A 20,000-nucleotide genomic window follows, 5' to 3' on the forward strand; every position below is an offset into this window, starting at 1 on the left:
TTTCCCTTCCCTTCCACAGAAACATAGAACATTCAATAAAACAAACACACGTGGTTGTTTATACATATTTATTGACACAATGAGGCATATATATTTAAATTTCAGAACTTGAAAGCATGTACATTAGTACTTTGGGAAGAAACGTTCTCTTCATTTTGATGCTTGCATTGATTCACTGTTAAAGCACATTCTAATTTTTTCCCCCTAGAAGCTTCTTCTTAGTTTTTTTAGCATGGTAGAAATTTTTATTTTTCTCTGGGACTGCAGTTTAGAAACATGCACCAGCCATTCTCTTCATGCAGTGGTTTCCTCTCTTCACTTCAGAATTGCATGCCACTCCCCTGCCATGTCACAAGCTGCTGTTGAAAACCCCCATTTAAACAGCAGGTTGAATTGCAACATGGCATAGAGGAGGTCAAGGGATAACTGCTCTTTGAAATAACCAGACTGCATAAATCCAGGCCTGTGTGTGCACACGCACATGTGAGACTACTCTCTTGCTTTTTGCTCCTTGTGTATAAAAAGGCACAATGTATATAATTTGTTGTGGTCTGAAACTTCTTAACTACTTACCATTAAGTAGATAGCTCTAATACTCAGTTTGTTCAATGCAATAAAATCCCAGTGCAGATCAGAACACCCGTGCTTTCACTGGGCTTTTCTCATAATTGGGATCACCGTGTACATCAAAAGTGTAACAGGTAACTTGGTGTTTTGATGTGCACAAATCCCTGTGTTTAGCAAGCTGAAACCCCACACCAACTCTGTTTCATTTTTCATTTAGAATTAGGGTTTTCTTTTCTGATGGGAACATTCATTTATCAACACCTTCTGTCACCCTGCAGGCTTGCCTTCTTTAAAATAAGCAAATGAATTAAACTATGAAAAATTATTTATTTTCAGAAGCCCGACGTTAGTGAAAAACATACCCACCAGCTTAGGCTATGGAGCAGCACTTAACGCAAGCTTACAGGTAAAGCTGTCCAAGCCTGCATTTCTTTGAAATGCCCACTTCGCTCCAGTGATGCTGTTCTCTGTTGCAGAGCTCTTCTTGTTTATGTTTATGTGACAAGTTACGGGATTGCTAATAGGTGTGTTAATCACCCAAGTAAGTTGTATTACCTAGCACTGCAAGAAGTACTAGTTCCAATTCTCATTACTTTTGATGTGAAGAAGCAAGAAGGACACCCTGTGGCAAAATCTGGAACACTCAGTTTTGCTGCAAATGCTAGATTGATAGAAGCTTTTGCAAATGCATGTGGATATGCATTAATATTTATCCCAGCTGTCATGAATGATTTCGCATCATAGTGTTGGGGAACATGGTGCTCATGGCAAAAACTTTAAAGTTTAATTATAAGATATAATTTTTATGCAGAAAAGGCAAATGTCAGGACTCCTTTATTTTCAGTTAAGTTCTGGTCATTTTTTTTTATCATCCAGCTGGTGTCTGCGGGACAAAAGAACTGTATGCTGCGTGAGGGTTGAGAGTTTAAAGGCGTTTTGGAGTTAGAAATAGTTTGAAAGCAGAAAACATTGTGCATGTCGGTGTCAGAGCACATTTGGTAGCTCCATGCAGCGATGCACGAATGTGTGGGCAAGTGTACAAAGTCAGATGTGGAACAAATGGCCCAGAGATGTTTCTCGTCATCAATTGGGCCTGTTTACACAGATCTACATCAATACATGTTGAAGCTACTTCCAATGATCAAATGGCTAAAAACTCTGCCTCTTTCTTTTGCTAGGCTGCGCTGGCAGAGAGTAGTTTACCTTTGCTTGGTAACCCCGGATTGATAAATAACGCATCCAGTGGCTTACTACAGGCAGTCCATGAAGACCTCAATGGTTCGCTGGATCACATTGACAGCAATGGAAACAGCAGCCCAGGCTGCTCTCCTCAGCCTCACATGTAAGTGCGGTCAGCATCCCTTATTGACAAAAACTTTGCGTTCCCCTAACATCCTTTCAAATGCATGCAAGCATATTCAGAAACTATTCACATGGCCTGAGAAACAGCTCCCATGATGTGAACACTTCCCCTCCCTCTGAATAAATCTCAGTTCATGATGACATGAGTGGGCAGTGGGAAAGGCTTGTGTGCTTGCAAAAGGTTTCTCTCACATAGAATAGAATGTGAATCCCGTTCTCTGTGCATTGTGGCCTTGGGCTGCAACCCCGCACACAGCTAGGTGTACTTGGAACATCTCTTTGGTTTAGATTGGACTTGGGTGTATGCAACCATGTTTCAGCCTTGAGAAACAAGTTGTTAATGTGATTGCAAAAAATACTGGCGCAACACTGCTCATAATATAGGTGCTTTTATTGTGCCTGTGATCATCATCATTTGAATATTCAGTGCAATGAATTCTACTTCCGATCAAATATCTGGATTCTTTACTGAATTTTCATCTGTTAAGATTGCATAGCAGGAGTAGTTAGAATTAGTAGTAATTTAACTAGACCCACAAGTCCTTATCATGTTTATGGACTGTCACAGAGATACTGCCCATTTATATTACCATAAAATGCAAAGTTTAACTGTTACCCAGAGTTTACATAGAAGCTAGTAAAGTGTAACTTTTTGCCTGTCTTATAAATCAGCGTAATTACATATTCAACTTTAATTACTGGTGTGTCTGTATTGGCAAGGTTTATATGTTATATTTTATGCAAGACTACGATTCCTATTAATATTTAGCAGCTAACTATATCATTAATTACTCTAAAATCTTTCCCCCACCATCTTTTTAATGCAGCTCAGAGAGTGGCAGTATTAAAAATTGATGTATTGTGGATTTCAGAAATGTGTATGAGGCCTAAGAAATGCCTGGCCTTAATCAGGGGTGTCAAACGGGGCATTTTTTTGTTTAGTAAATAGTAAAACATGTACCTTGGAGGTATCATTTCCCAGGTTATTTATATAATAATTAGAAAAGTGACATCTAAGTAGACATAGATGTAGAATGATTCTTTTTAATGTACAATTATGTCCTTAGTTAATGATAATATCCTTGTATTTAAAATGTTGCACTCAGTGTGTCCTTATTATTTAATTTTCTTTTTCATATTTCCCATATTTATTATACATGCAATGCTGGAATAGTAATTTCAAGTCAAACACTATAGGTTTTCCCCCCTAGTACGTTATCAGAGATGTTCATTTTGATTTGCCTTTGTATACTTAGAGATTTCCAAGTGGTTTTGCTTCCTGGTTTATTTCTCTTTCAAGGCCTGTAAATATATTATCTGACAGATATATTTATATCTTGAAGATCATCTGCCTAATTGCTTTATTTGCCATTTATTGTATCACCTTGTGAGGTGGGGGGGGGGGAACTATAGGCACACACTACTGAGCAAGACCATTAATGTGCTTTAGCGAGTTCCAAACCATTACTTTTTTTCAAAATGGAAAAATTTGTCTTTTGGAAGTGTCTTTAGATGTATTAAATAATACAAAAGAAGTAATAAAACTTGAAGTAGAAAGAACATGAATATAAGCTCTGGAGAGCAACAGTACTCTAAAACAAGTAAAGTGAGCCATCAGACAAAAGTTTTTATATCCCGTGCTGTATGCTATCAACCATGCATTGGGTAGCTTCAGGCCTTTTACTTGTAGCATTTCTCCTGAGTATGCTAATGCTCTCTTTCTGTCTAAAATGCCAAGACAATAAAACTTTAAAGAGCAAACAAGAATTAGATCATGTGTATTAAAAACAGCTATTTCATAGAAATGAATGACATTTGCTATTTAGAGTTGTTTGGTAACAGGGTAGCAGATCTCTTTCTTCCTCTGTCTCTCTTTTTTTTCCTCTCTGTGCACTGAGCAGTATATGCCAATTGTACATAGGATATACTGCATGTACAGTGTACATTCAACCAGCATGCACAACTCTGTACGCCATGCCTAGTGGTATTTGTATGCTACAAAGTGCATAGATATGTTAATGATGGAAGCTGAGTGCAGATTATACAAATGATTTCAGTGTGAGAGATGAACAACTGTGTGGAAGGAGCTACAAAACCTAAGTATCAAAAATGGGGGGGGGGGAGAGAGATAGCATGTCCCAAGGCTTACTTCAGCTGCTTAGGATAGGCTGTGGTAGCAGTACCCCAGTGCAGCATAACTGAACTTGTTATAGCATCAATATTTCAGTGATAATGTGTTAGTACTACAGAGCAGATACACTGTCACACACTGAGATCAAGGTGCCAGATAGGCAGCCATAATTCATAAAGTTAGTCATGGAACATTTGCCAAATAGTTAGATGTTGTAGGACCTACATCAAGATCCCAGTCTTCCTGGTTTGAGTGGGTAAGTTATTTAGAAACACACCAATTAGGCAGTCAGATAACCAACCTCCAATAAATTTGTAATGAATGAGAATTAAGATAAAATAAAACTTCTGAGTAAAAGCAGAAGCAGTCAAGGCTTACAAAGTCCTTGCTCTTAAAATTTAATTGATCACTTGCTCTAGAGTCTTCATGTAGGCTGAGAGTCCTCTTATTCAGGGTGAAAACTACACAGGATGTGGAAGTTCAGCGGTCGAACTCCCAATAATTCTATATTTACAACAAGCACCCAATTTAAATAGGGGCTGAAGCATGGAGGTAGATCTAACACTTTGTCCTGGCACCAGTTTCCCAATTTAAATCACTCACCCCCAGATATCTCTTAGCCAAGCAGGGCAAAGCTTACTTAATACAAGACTGTTTCCCCTCTCTGTAATTCATGAAAACATCAGAGAGCACATGGGCTCATGACCATGATGCACAAGCAAAGGATTAAATATCCTCATCCCAAGTGCACCATGGCACTGATCCAAACTGGGGCCCTCGCAATCTGCTTTTTGTAAAATAAAAGCACACATTAGGAGTTTGAATCATGGATCTCCCACCTCACATATGGTTTAACTCTCAGGTTTTCTCGGCAAAGGTCAAGTTGTATTTAGGTTTACTTTCTGGTCATATGATCATATGCTGATTGGTCTATTACCAGACCGTGGGGTTTGTTGCAGAAATCTACCTAGGAGCCAATCTCAAAGGAAGCTAACATGAGAAGCAGCTCATGTGTGAGTTGGGATAATTTTAATAGGGCTTTGTTGACTTGCTTAAAACTGCAGTCTCTAATTCCTTTCTTTGAAGCCCAGGTGTTTGTTGGTACCTAGTATAGAAGACAATGTACTCTGTTCATGCACAGAGGCAGTGTTTTCCTCGCATGTTCCTTCTAGGCATTAATCAAAGTGGCTGTCAAAGTCAATCAAAGTGAGGTGTGTCTCAGAATGTATCATGAAATCAAATTTTGCTGTGCTTCCAAAGCTCAGAAGGGCTTTTTAAGAGAATTCAGCTGAAGCGACAAATTTCTGAACTCAAGATCCATGCTGCCTTCTCCATTTCCCTGACTTCTGATTTCATAAACTAATGCCTCATTGTCACATTACAGGTAGAAATAGTACAGTGCAGGTTGCTCTGCCATTTGTGAATTGATGACAGTGGCCCGTTTTTCACATAAGCTCTAAACAATGGTTTAGCACTGTGTGCACAAGCTGGAATGAGCCCAAGCAAGATGTGGGCTTGCATGGTCCTCCTCCTTCAACTTCTATGTAGCCAAGAGCAGCCTTTAGGTTTATTTCCTTGATCCCAGCTTGTCATCCCATGTAAACCAGGAATCATAGTTTATAAGGCACTCTGGTCAGTTTCAGAACAGTCCAGCATCAAACCCTAGGTTAGGAAGCTGACATGTTAAACTAATCAGAGTTCATTATAATCCACAATCTTTGGTTCTGAATAAACCATTCCTCCGTCCCCACAAGCCCAAATCTTGCATGAGCTTGTTCCAGCCTATGCTGAACCATGTTACTATGTTACGTGTAAACTTGTCTATTGACTGCTGCCATGTTGTGACGCCCAAAACTGATCTTACAGGAAACCTTACACCCATGTGGTTGCAGCAGCCACAGTGATGAACGTAAACAGCAACATTGTTTTCTAATGTTAACTTTCCTTGGAAGCATTCTGCTGCATAAGCGATATCAATTTGCACAAAGGACAAAAGCATTTCCCCCTTTGAGTTAAAAAAAGAATGCTAATGGGAACATAGCTCAATATCATCCACTTTGACTGGCACACGATCTTTAGGTTTGTTCACATCCACATTAAAGAACTAGAGACAGGAGTACTTCACACGTGTGTTAATCGCTGATTAATCATCAGGCATAAGACTTGCATCTGTGAATGAATGGGCCATGGCAGAGCAGATGCCAAGGACTGAAGGGGATCCTTGCCTTTGCAGCAAAGCCTGGGTGGGAGACTGCTACTGTCTCACAGTGGGTGAGGTGCTGGGCTGTGTTCCCCCAGAATCTCCCGTGGCTGTGAGCCAGAGGTGGGAATGAGGCTTATAAAAGCCCGTGCCCTGCCCAGTCATTCAGCCAGACAGAGCAGAGAAGCAGCATGGTATCACCTTTAAAAAGTGCTTTTCATTTGAGTCGCTGTGAGTCGTCGTGCTAAATGATCAAGGTACAAGGGACCAACTGACCTACATGAATGTGTGAATGAGTGCCACATTTTTAGGGCTTGCAGGTGTCACCCCCCATAGCACTAGTGACATTTTTCTCCCCCACTAGGAACAGTTGAGGGGGTGGGGGGAGAGTTGCTATTTTCTGAACTGTTCTCAAAACACCAGCTCAGAAAAGGAACTAGGAGCTGTTTCCTGAAGGTATTTTCTTATAGCATCCCAGCGCATTACTTGGCCCATAGACACTACAATCCTTGTATTCAGCTTCATTTTAAAATATTGGAATTAGTTGAAGCTGTGTGTGCACCCATGGTCTCTTGTGATAACAGTATTTGCTGCAGAGGTTACATTTGAGTTTAGCAAAAGTGCACAGAGGAAGAAAGCAAATAAGGATGGAAGCTCATCTGAAAGATGAGCAGATGCGAGCTCAGTCAGTCTTTCGTCCTCCAATTCTGCACTATGCAAGAAAGGGGAGTTTCAGCTCTGCATAGCTTCAGTCATCCTTTTCCACCTTTTGTATTCTGCTGTCTTTCCCAACCCCTATCCTCTTTACCTTTCCAACTTTTGCCCAGCCTGGGTCTTTCTTCTCCTTCTCCTTCTTTGCAGTTTGATCTGCATAAACATCAAACTTTTTATATTTTCAAACTTTTTTTATTCTTTAAATTTTGTTCCCAAAGGCAAGTGTGATTATTCTGCTCTAAGGTCTGTTTGAGGTGCTTCAATTTGAAACCGGTCCATTGTCAGATTGTTCCCATATCTGATTATTCCAGTCCCCTACTGTTATGCTTTCACACTACTTACAGTAGGTTACCTATCATTCCAGTTTCAATCCCTTTCATTCCCTTGTGTTTTTAACTTCATACCATTCCTGTACCCCTGTCTTTGCATTTTTTGTATTTCTGCTTTTTGTCCCACCTCATGATGCATCTCAATTTACTTTGGAGGCTCTTCTGTTGTAGGAGGCTTCTATGAGGCAAAGTCCTTGTTCACTGGGTGAAATTTGCACGCAGCATATTCTAAAATAAATCAAATGCTTAAAGCTGCACCAAGCTTTGGGAGAATGATTGAGAATCATTTAATTGAGTCAGTGATGATACCACTGCTGTAGCATTTTGTGAAATACATCACACATAAGAACCATTTAGTCTCCTTGTTGTAATATATTAAGGTAGCTTGAAAATGTTGTGTTATGTTGCAGTCTTAAAGAGGCCAGGAAAATAATTGAAAATATTACCTACAGTTGGAGATGGGAAAGAAATTTTGTGCCTTTTGTATTTTAATGAGGACCTACTTAATTCTGCAATTTTTTGAAGCAATACGCAAACTGAAATGCAGCTGTCATTTGAAATTTCTGATTCTCAGAATTTTGCAAGACAGTACTTTTATCAAAAAACCATGTGCACACATGTATATTAGAGGGAAAGGTGCATAAAATGCAAAATTGCATACAAAAATAGGTGTGTGCTAGGAGAAGTATGTCCTAAAATGTTAAAAACAAATTGCAAATTGACAGGAACATGAGGCAAACTAAACTTAACATTGAAAAATGAGAAAGTGAAATTGGCAATTTTGTCCTTCTCTCCCGATATTGTTACAGATTTTGTTTACTTTCTTGCTGGCTTTAGTTTAGGGTAGAAGATTGCTACTTGTGGACTTCATAAGATGCTGAAGCTTTGTATCTGACCTTTTGTATCATCAGATTCACATGTAGGCTCTATCTGTCTGTCTGAATGAACGTTTCAGGTTTTAGGAGCACCACCTGGCATTTCAAATTGACAAGCCAATTGAGCAAAAGGTAGCACTCCACCTTCTTGTTGTATTTAAATTTTTAATATTTATAGTGATGTTGTGGACCATGTTGAAATAAGTATTGAGGAGTGTGTGTGTCCGGAAGTGGGAGGATCTATGCAGCTCCGTGCATGTGGGTAGTAAAAGAACAAATAAATTTGCTGTGGAATTAAAATGTTTACTGTACCGTAACAGATACCGTTCACAAGTAGCATCTCCCCTCCTCCAACTCCCCAAAACACACATTCTCCTGTTCTCCTCTATATTCACTTCATATTGTTTCACTTCACATTTCAGATCTAGCCTCTTGTATTTTGCTTCCCTGCTCATCAACTCCCTGATCTTTCTAGCCTTATATGCTGTTGCGCTCAGCAGCCACTGCAGCCCTTTATCATTTCCTCTTTAGTTGTTTAAATGTTACATTCCTTTGATCGAACAGTTGATGTTCCTTTTTTATATAATATTCTAACCCCCATTTGTTGCACTTTCACAATTCTTTCTACTTCCTCCGAACAAAAAGATCACTCTAGAGATAGAGTGCCTGCAGCTGTCTTATGCTGAAAAGTGTCATATCCCCATAGTATGGATTGTAGAAGTTTGCAGGATCCTTTGGGGTTTTGTGGGATCTATATAGAAGCAAAATGCATGGATGCTTTGTTGAAAACTTTATTCCGTTCTCTTTTGAATTCTCCACAATTGGATGTTTGTAGAGGCAGATTAATAATTCTCAGACCCCTGGGCCACAGCCACACACACGCAAGCTCAGATGCTAATTGCTTGAATTTTAACTATTGTAGTTAAGTTTGTAACTATATGTGACAAAAAAAATTCCTACAAACAGAAAGATATGAGCCCATTTTGAAATTCACAGCCTCTAACCAGCAGAACAAAAGCCAAAATATTATTGCAGTAGCACTGGATAGTTTACAGGTCAGAAACAACACATTATATTGTTCATAAACATATAAAGACACAATGTTCACACACAAAAGCTCATCACTTGATGAGTGCAACATTAAATCATGATTTAAATGCGCAAATGAGCCTAGGCATCATAGGTACAACACCATAAATAGAATTTCAGTATCACCTCTGCGGTGGGTTCAATTCACAGTCAGCTGCCAATTATCAAGAAATGGTTCATGCATGCATGGGCGTAGCTTCATAATGGCAGAGTCAAGTGGTGGCCTACATGTGTGCATGAGCTATCATTTCATAGACCTAACATGAAATACAAATTTCAAATTTCTCCCATTATCTCAAACACAGTGCTTTATCAATGAAATCAGTTCACATATTTCTTAGTGTAAAAAAAAAACAACCCCAGAAATAACCAAGCAATGAACATAAATGCTTAGTGCCAAAACAACAATGAATCAGAAACTTGCCATAAGAGGTTGGTGTGAAATGCATGAGCCATGGTTCTGCCAAAAGGACCGTTGCAAATGCATGGAATCACAAGAGGAGAAAAATGGATGAACTGGAACAGTTTTTGGTATGTAAGAGAATGAAATCAAAATAAAGGCAATGGGAGCTGGACAACTAAAACAGCCATTCAAACACAATTTCTGATAGTCCATTTCAGTTGTTCATTTGTGTGTACTGGGTGGGGCGGTAAAAAGTGGTTGTTGGCAGGCTTTTTCAGAGAATTGTGTGTTTAAATGTGGCCTGTTGGGCAGTTTAATAGGTTATATTTAATACGTCAGCCTACTTTTGAGATGATTGTTTTTGGTTTGAGATTCAAATCAATACTGAACAATTCACAAGACAAAAGAGGCAACACAAGTGGAGAGTGGGGATGTGTTTCATCATCGGTAATTAATTTAAATCACACAAGCTTCTTTTTTCTTAAAATATATTATACACTTAAACTCAGGCCTAAATAACATTGCTGAAAGTAATGTAGAACAGTTCTATTTCACCAAACCATGGTTTGTTGGAGCTGTAATAAGTCATATGCTCACCCACTGCCTCCTCCCCTCTTTTGCATCAGTACTTCCTGGTTCCTCAAACAAGTTTCCCATGGTATCTGAACCAGAAAACTGTGGCTTGAACAATTCATAGAAACCAGAATCAAACTGATACTCTGCTTTGCAGGGATCATTCATTCCTAGTTTGTACATCGTGAGAAATTCTTGTTAAGAAACCAAGCTACATTGAAAAAAGGTGCAAGAGATTAGAGGAGGGAACAGACAGGCCCACAGCCCATTCTTGGTTGTTCAAATCACAGTTTGTTGGACCAGAAATTGTGGCATTTGAACGGAGCCTAAATGTCATCCTTTGGAGATGAGCCTTGAGCTCTCCTAAGGCACTCCTGCTTTATTAGATAAAATTCGGCCTTTGTTTTGTGTTCCACAGTGAGTCAAAGCTGGTTTTGAGTCTAGCCATTCTGAATTCACATTTTAGCTACATGTATTGACTTCACATCTTTTCTAGTCCATGTGTGCTCTTCTTTGGTAGATACTGTGGATACTATCCACAGTTCCATAGGGTTTGGGGGCACACCGACAAATCTACAATGGTTTGGCACTGCGGATTTCTTTCCTTTACATTCATACTTTTCACAATGCTTCCTTGTCTCCTTCTGCAGCCCAACTGATACAGTGTTCTAAAGGGTATATCCCTTATTCAGTATGGTTCTCAAATCTCACTTCCACCATCCGGAGCACACTTTATGTCTATACAAGTGATCATTTCAAGGATATTTTGGTTTTCCTGCAATCCCATTAACCCTCTTTGGTTGTTCTGTTTAATCCCTGGCAATCTACAAGGCATCTGACTCTTTTGCAGCTTTCCTGCTCCTCTTGAAAGAATTTTAGGTTATCTTTCTTCTTCCTCTGTTTTCTGCCATGTTCAAAGCAGCCCACAGGCCCCTTTCTGATTCATCCCCCCAGAGTAAAGAACAAGTGTTTCTACAAAACATGACCTCTTTTAATATGAAAATTGAACATTTCATGACCTTTGTCCAACTGCCAAATTAACTATATTGGAAATCTGCAGGGTATTTATATAAGCCAAACTGGAAAATACTTTCTCTTCAGTGACAATATTTTAGAGTGCTAGCTATGTAAGAGGTTTTGAGGTGGAAATTACTAACGTTCAATTGTATCCCTATTCATGAGTACCAAGTCTCAATATTACCTGCTGCATTCCAAACAAATCAAATCTAGAGAATAAAGGTCAAGTAGTATATTGCATCTCCTGGGACAGGTACTCTTTAGTTGCCTTTTTCATCCTCTGTTCTTCTGTATCACCCTTTTTTCATTGCTTGTCTCTCACTGTTTTCTTTATGGTCATACAATTCCTTCAGTACAAACAGTCAGAGAAGGCAAATTTCACTCAAGCAGTTCTTGTTTACATAACAGATGTACATCACCACACAGACAAAGCCTTTCTGCCAACCTTAACGTTAGACCTGGGGGCTGAAACAATTCCAAAGCTTCACATTTGAAATGCATAACTTTGCAGCATTGTACTTTGTTTCAGTTGCTGTTGTTTCAAATGTGGAAATATTGTCTTGAAAGTGTGTGTTTCTGAAACTTAAAAATTTGAAAGATATAGGCCTGGTTCAGACTGTGGTTTTATGGAGCTGAAATGTGTCTACACCCTGTTCCATATCCTTCTCCCTCCACACACCTGTGGTATCAGTGAATATCGTATATATTACTGTGTTCGAGTTTTTCTTAAATTCCAAAGTGAGTAAGTTTTGACACACATTCAGCATATAGCAACTGTGCCTAAATAGCAAGCAAATCTTCTGTTTTATATTCCAGTCTGTGGTATTGATCAGAAAAGAAATATAAGCACGGCTTTTCTTAACCCAATCATTATTACTTGGGGACTCCTTTGTAATGGATGCCTCTTGTCGTCCATTTTACTTCTAAGCTGATTTGAGTTCAGAGAAAGATTTTGAAAACCTATAGGAACTATGTATTTCATTTGAATTCACCCTGCCCTATCCTGAAGGCCCAGAACATTTTGAAAACCATTGGCATAAAAGAGTACTCAAAGGCTGCCAACCTTTGTGTGCTAACTTGGGAGTCAGTCCCACTGAACTCATTGTGCCTTAAATTCCAAGTAAGCATGCATAACATAGCTGCAAAAATATAGCCTATAAAATGCTAATACAAAACATCACACAGTTCCAACACATTAAAATCCTCCCTAAATCTTCTCCTTCCACCTGCAATTTCCCCATTTTCAGATAATCGAAGTCTCTCTTATTTGGGTCACCTTACTTCTGCGGATGGGCTGAAATACCTTCTTCCAAAAGGAGGCACTCAGTTCACATGCAAGGCCCCTCAAAAAGAACATTAGATAACAAAATCTTGAATTTGGTTGACAAGTATTAAAATGTATAAGATTCCAGCACTTCCGTGTAGATTGTTACATCCAGCTGTTCTTATGAAATATTATGCCTCTGAGATCTGAAGCCTTCAAACCTGCCGGTCAACATATGTTTAAATCCAGCAATTCTGGATAATTTATCAAAAAGCGCAACGATCCTCTTGTGCTAACCCACTTCCATTATGGGTTGAAATCTAGCCTTTTGAGTGACCGTTTGTCTTCCGTGATGTTGGAGAAGGAGACAGCTCCTTTTGTCTTCCTCAAGGGCTCTGCTTTACGCAACTACAGGCCATATGCTACACCATTCTTCTTTACAGGCTGCTTCATTGTTTCTGTGGCAGCCAAGATCTAATGCACATCTGAAGCCTGAAAAGGTCTGGAGCATATGCCAAACACTTAGCCACAGGTCCCTAACAGTTCCACTGCTTGAGTGGAGAGACGTGTCTCCACATTTCTCACACATGTCACACGAAACACAGCTGGAGTATCAGTGGGTTAGATACTGCTGACAAGTAGAATTCTGGGCTGCTGCATGAAGTTTGAAACAGCTTCAGAACTTAGCAGATTTGCAGAAAGTCACTGGTGCCATGTCCAACTGCTTCAGGGTTCTAAAAGGCATGGGGAGTCCGCATGAGTAGGAAAGGCTCTGCACTCAAGGCCTCTCCTCCTCCCAGAGGGGAGGAGTTGTGAGTGGGAGCAGCTTCCCGCAGCAGCAGGGAGGCGTATTCGGCTCCCTGCTTCTGATTGCCTCTGCTGCCGCGGCCAGGCCTTTCAGCCAGCCAATAGGGCCGGCTGGTGGGCGGGTTTAGCTGCATTTAAACAGCCACGGCAGCGCTCTGTTCCCAGTCGGTTCCTGCTTGCATTAGATCTCCCTCCCTCCCTTTTAGATCAGCTTCCTTTGCATATTGACCTTGCTATGGACTTTGGTTGGTTGCCTTGATTGCCCAAGGGGCCTGGTAGGAATTTTTTATCCATTTGGCAAATTGGCACCAGCCTCTTGGCTTTTTCGCCTACCTCGTAGCAACTCGTCACAACTTTCTGGTATTGGCGGTTAGGCATTGGAACAGGTGTGCTGTGTTGGAGGATTGGTTATGGGCCATCATCTATCCCTCCTCTTTTGGGTATTCCGTTAAAGGAATCTGGCGGTCGTGGATCCTGTCCTATGCCCTGCTGGTGGCTAGGGCCATGGCATGACCCCCGGTGACGTCATGGGGAAGCTTCCAGTTCTGTTTGCATCAACAAGCTCCTCCCACTGGTTGTTAACCCTGAAATGACTCCCTGCTGAGCAGGGTGGAGTCATGTATTGCTGTTTTATCCAGTGCCTAAGCCAATACTACTCACATGCTGTAACCAATAAAGTTGGTCCTCGACTCCCTTCGACTAATGGAAAATAAGGAAGGCAATGGAGCTAGCATGTTTGCTCCTGCTTTCTTTCATCACACGAGGGATTAAAATACTTCAGCAGGGCTAGAACATTGAAAGGATCTCAACTTCGGCACCAGAAAAATTTGAAGAGAGCAAGGTTTATTTATACAGTTTGATTTTTAGCCTCATCAATTCAAAAGGCACTGGTCAAGTTTCAGAATATTTTAAAGCTCCTAAGTAACTAGCTAGATTTGAATTAACAAGCAAAACAACTTTAAAAAGCCAGACCACCACCAACATTAAAGGCTGTAACCAAAGTATCCACTAAAATAAATCTGTTCAAGTTCTGAAGAGTGTCTAGGGGAAGGATTTTCTAGAGAAATGCTTTTGCATGAATGTTCAGTGTTATAACTTGGTACAGTGAGGCTGTTATCATCTGGGCAGACCAGGACCTCCATACAAACTGCCCAGGCTTGTGCTCCAGAGAGGTCACTTTGGTGATGACAATGCAGGAGGCAGCAGTTTTGAGTCTCTGCAGCCACAGCAGGCACTGATTCTCCAGCAGTTTGACTTTACAGTCCCTTGTCTCTCAAAGACACATGGATGCCAAAAACCGGTGATGACACTGTGGCTGTCAAAGGAAGAAGGTGATCACCCAGGTATCACCCAGTTGAGCACTTTAGAACTGGATACTTTTACAATAAAAAGCAAAATCCAGTCCTATTTCCTCATGATAGGAATCCCCTAATAGATGTTCCCTGAAGAAAATAATAAAGCTTTTCCTGCTTCACTAGCAGGAAAAGAAAGAAAGGAGGGGGTTTTCTTATTGTTGTTTCTGAAATACAAGCTATAATTTTGCTCTGCTATAGAAAATGTATTTTTATTCCTCTGCATTTTCTTGACCATTCTTTATTGGGGGGGGGGAGTTTAATTAATGAAAAATACTGCACCAAGTCCTCTTTCTTGCTGGTGACACCAGCTCAACAGCATTTAATTAAAGCTCTGTGTGCCTGGGAAATACAGGATCTTGTTTTCATGATAGCAACCCTCACATGCACAGGTTTAAAAGTGAAATGTACACTTTGAACATTTTTTCCTTTTTGTTTTGGTTCTGAGATTGTGGAGAACAGGCTTTACCAGCACTGCCAATTTGCTTTTAGCATAGCATCATAGACATGCCAAAGATCTAAGCTTTCAAGGCTCATTGGCAGTCACAGAACAAGCAGAGGTGAATTACTACATGCAGCAGAGCAAATTATGCACAGTGTATGGAATCTGGTATAGCATTGGGCTTTGTGGGAAGAAAGGCTCTTCTCTGAAGCATGTTTCTAGAACTCATTGCGAAGGAGAAGAAAAAACATGAGAGCATGTGAACTACCTGCTTGGATGGTGAGAAACAAACTTGACCTTGTCCAGGTCTTTAAACGGTTAGCAAGCAAGGCATCTGTGCCCTGAACATGTCCCACTCTGCTCCATAACTTTTAACCAGCTGTCTTTTGCCCCTCCAGCTCTTCTTCCTTAGTTGTGCCTCTTCATGCAGGACCTAACAAGAACATCCAAAACTCCACTAAATTATGCATAATTTGAATGTCTGAATGCTGATTTGAATAATCATAATTTGAATGCTGAAATTTGAGTCTGTTATGTACAAAAAAAAAATGTCCCACAAACAGATGAGCTGAAGGGCTGGAAAGGAAGGGTAGCACTGGCAAAATTGTGTCAGGAGTGAGCCAACAATAAGTCACATGTAGTAAGTGAATTTAACTCTTTAGTAGAAAAAAAACAGGATCTGTTCAGGAGAGCTAGGCCCAATGAGCACAGCGACTCTTCTTCGGTAGGTCTTGTCCCTATGAGGCAGGTGCAAGGACTGAAGGTCCTTCCCACAGCTGCCTAAGTCTCCTCTCCCCAGGCTTCCCCAAGCAACCAGAGACTGTGCCAGCATGCCCACCTTTACTCTTCATGCCCTTCCTGGTCCCGGGAGACCAGAGGGGAGGGGAGCTTGTCTCAGCAGGAAGGGGAGAAACCCCCGCCTCTTCACCAGCCTGACTTATCTCTGTTTCTTGGCCTCCCTCATCCCACTCTCCTGCTTCCATTTCTGATTCTGGACTTCTTTCTCCATTCTCACTAAGCCCTGTTACTTTTTCAGCTTCCAAGACGTCCTCTTCCTAGTCTTGTCCCTCTTCTCCCTCTGACCACTCTGTCGTCCCACTCATTTGCCTGAAGAGGACAGATCTCGTTGAAGCCCCCACATATATTTCTGCAGCAGAGATTCGGAGAAAGTTGACGTGTGAAACTGCCCAAGGGACCACCTTTATTTAGATTTGCCCTGTGATGATGGTTTGACTCGTTTGTCACTTCTCCTATCCTATGCAAGAAAAACAATGTTTTCAATTGTGCTAAATGTTCAATACAAATTGGGCATGGCACCCTGCTTACCTCTGCATAGCATTAAGAGCTTGAACTTGGGGCAAAAAATGGTTTGGCCCTGGAATATTATTGTGCATAGTTACTGGGGACTTTTAAGCCCTGATGTCTCATCCTTTGATATCCTAATAACTGCTTGCTCTCAGTAGTGGTTGTTGTTTTTTCTAAGGTGCCTTTCAGAAATTCTTTCACGTTGTTTGGAAAAGCATGAGACAAATAATGCATAAAGATCTCTAGCTGAACTGTAGCGTTGGTGAAATAAGATGCACTCAGGTGTCAAAAACCAATACACTGTGAAATGCTGTTAGACCTGGTTTCGGTAGCATGGTTATTAATGGCATGCTAGGAGCATCTGACATTCCTTGGGATCAAAGGCTTCTTCAGAGTTCATATTTCTATATAAAGCAGAACAATGTGTGTGACTGCCCTTCCCCTCTGTTTTCTTTCGGAGCCAACAGCCTTACAGGGAGGGCAAGTGACAGCACAATAGCCACTACAGTGGGTGGGGGCAGCTCTCTTCCCTCATTCTGAATATTTTGCCATATTTGCTTTTGCTCTGCTTCCCAGGGAAGAGGCATGTTGCCTGAGGTGTCTACAGCTACTGTTGATTCTGCTGCAACTGCTTTGCCTCATACAAGTCCAGAGCCTTCTGCTCAAAAGAGAATGGGGAGGACTACCGAGTTTAGCCCCCCCCCCGCCCCCACCCCGCCATAGCTGTCAACTTTTCCCCTTTTTAAAGGGAAATTCCCTTATTCCAAATAGGATTCCTCGCAAGAAAAGGGAAAAGTTGACAGCTATGCACCATGCTGAGAGGCATGGCAGAGCTTTTAATGCTGGTGACACCATGTAGTGAATATTAGTTTATGATTTCACTTTTTAGAATCTATCTTATATTGTTTTCTTATTTTGTATTTGAAGACAAAATTGAAAGTTTAGGCCCTTTTTGGTTAGCCAAATCTGGTTGTGCATTTCGTGTGCAGTAAAATGCTGATAGCTACACTGAGTGAGGTACTAGTATGAACACTATTTAGCCCAATATATATTGAAGGTAACCCAGGACTGAATGAGAAATGAGTTATTGGCTCAACCAGGTCAGACCCTGGCCTCATGACAAACAGGCTCATACTAGGAAAATCCTCAGATTCAATAACTATAGACCTGTTACATTAAGTTTCCACCAAGCTGTAATATGTTGGAAGGCTAAATACAGGGTTATGTGAAGAAACTGTCCATTTTATCCTCAAAAGGCACTTGGCAGACTGCGTTACAGGTGCTTATTTTCTCTGCTTCGAGAGGTTTCAGTTCTAATTTGGAAGGTGCCCTTTAGATTTGAGATGCAGTCCTGTTTTATAATAACCCTTGTCAGGCTGTGAGTCTAAGCATGCATTTCTGGAAGTATGGCCCATTGAAACTACTGAGACTTCTTAGTAAATGCTTTAGAACTAAGAGCCCAGTGACACAAAACCTAACTCTAGAACATTATTGATGTTCTCAGTTTTGAATATGCCAGTATAGTATTGGATTCCGGAAAATCAAATGCAAACTTTGTTTTGTTTCTAAGTGTTGAAATTAAGCATCTATAACAAACTCTAGAACTTAGGAAATGGCACGACATTAATTTTAAGCATGGGAGCAAGAGTGTCTGATTTAATACTGTTGTCATACTGCCTGTTAGAGACCTATTACATATACCTCTTAATTCTTGCATGGCCAAGGCATTTAGGGTGCAACTCTTAAAACACCACTATTCATTTCCATAAGGAAGTTACTCATTATAAGCATGCAAATCCTGACTTTACATTTGAAAACACAAGACAAAGGCTCAAGGCCACTTACGACATTAAAAACTGGAAGAACGACAATGTTTCAAAGATTTAAAAGGACAAGTGAAACAAGCAAAAATGGAAAAGAAATTGTTTTGCAAAGCAGCAGGAAATCATCAGGGAATGGGACAAGATTGAGTCACCCTGGGTTGGGAACTCCACGGCTAAGGCATGGCCACAGGGGAAGGTCTACCCTGCATCCCCACCAGCCATAGCTCAACTGGTGACAGGATGCAGAGAAATTTAAAGCATTTTAATAGAATTATACAGTCACAACTTCTCCCAAATAAGCCTGGGAACTGTGGTTTGCTGCTGACAGAGCTATAGTTCCCAGCAGACTTAACAAACTGCAGTCCCCAGGATTCTTTGAATATGCTTTAAATGTTCAGTGTGGATGTGACCTTTAATGATGTGCAGCCTCATGTGGGAGGAGATACTCCTTCAGGTACCCTAGTCTTAAGCTGTTTGAGACTCTTAATAGTGGTAACCAACTGCTTGAATCTAGTTCTGCTGGATCTCTCAGCGGCTTTTGACACCATCAACCATAACATCCTTCTGGACCGTTTGGAGGGGCTGGGAGCTACGGGCACTGTCATACAGTGGTTCTGCTCCTTCCTCCTGGGCCATGTTCAGAAAGTGGTGGGGGGGGATGAGTGTTCAGACCCCTAGGCTCTCACTTGTGGGGTGCCTCAGGGTTCTGTCCTCTGCTCCCTGCTTTTCAACATCTACATGCAGGCACTGGGAGAGAGCATCAGGGGGTTTGGGCTGGGTGTTCATCAGTATGCGGATGATACCCAGCTCTAACTCTCTTTCAAATCAGAACCAGTGAAGGCAGTGAAGGTCCTGTGTGAGTGTCTGGAGGCGGTTGGAGGATGGATGGCGGCTAACAGAGGTTGAATCCTGACAAGACAGAAGTACTGTTTTTGGACAACAGGAGGCAGGCAGGTGTGGAGGACTCCCTGGTCCTGAATGGGGTAACCAGTGGCGTAGCGTGGGTTGTCAGCACCCGGGGCAAGGCAAGTAATTTGCGCCCCCTAACCCGTGGATTTGTGCCCCCTAACCCTAACCCCCAGATGTTGCGCCCGGTGCGGCCGGCCCCCCCTGCACCCCCCACGCTACGCCACTGGGGGTAACTGTGCCCATGAAGGACCAGGTACGCAGCCTGGGAATCATTTTGGACTCACAGCTGTCCATGGAGGCGTAGGTCAATTCTGTGTCCAGGGCAGCTGTTTACCAGCTCCATCTGGTATGCAGGCTGAGACCCTATCTGCCTACGGACTGTCTCGCCAGAGTGGTGCATGCTCTAGTTAGTGCACTCATGCTCTAGTGGTGCATGAGTAGTCTCTCACTTGGACTACTGTAATGCGCTCTATGTGGGGCTACCTTTGAAGGTGACCCAGAAACTACAACTTATCCAGAATGCGGCAGCTAGACTGGTGACTGGGGGTGGCAGCCAAGACCACATACATTGGTCTTGAAAGATCTACATTTGCTCCCAGTACGTTTCTGAGCACAATTCAAAGTGTTGGTGCTGACCTTTAAAGCCCTAAACGGCCTCAGTCCAGTATACCTGAAGGAGCATCTCCACCCCCATTGTTCTGCCCAGACACTGAGGTTCAGCGCCGAGGGCCTTCTGGCAGTTCCCTCATTGCGAGAAGCCACGTTACAGGGAACCAGACAGAGGGCCTTCTCCGTAGTGGCACCCGCCCTGTGGAACGCCCTCCCACCAGATGTCAAA

General features: G+C 41.5%; 1 protein-coding gene across 8 annotated transcripts in view; it reads left to right on the forward strand.

Annotated features, from left to right (window-relative positions):
* The window catches only part of FOXP2 (forkhead box P2), a 314,919-nt gene that overhangs the window by 287,454 nt on the left and 7,465 nt on the right, over window positions 1-20,000 (forward strand). For 7 of the 8 annotated variants that reach the window (XM_081877923.1, XM_081877918.1, XM_081877921.1 and 4 more), the window contains 2 exons: window positions 904-973; window positions 1,746-1,909. In XM_081877923.1, the coding sequence (XP_081734049.1) occupies window positions 904-973; window positions 1,746-1,909 (234 nt within the window). Of the gene's footprint in view, window positions 1-903; window positions 974-1,745; window positions 1,910-8,214; window positions 8,311-20,000 lie in introns of all 8 variants that reach the window. The other variant, XR_014160507.1, reaches the window with a different exon arrangement.

Source organism: Podarcis erhardii (assembly GCF_964252035.2).
Source record: "Podarcis erhardii genome assembly, chromosome: 10".
Taxonomy (NCBI): domain Eukaryota; kingdom Metazoa; phylum Chordata; class Lepidosauria; order Squamata; family Lacertidae; genus Podarcis; species Podarcis erhardii.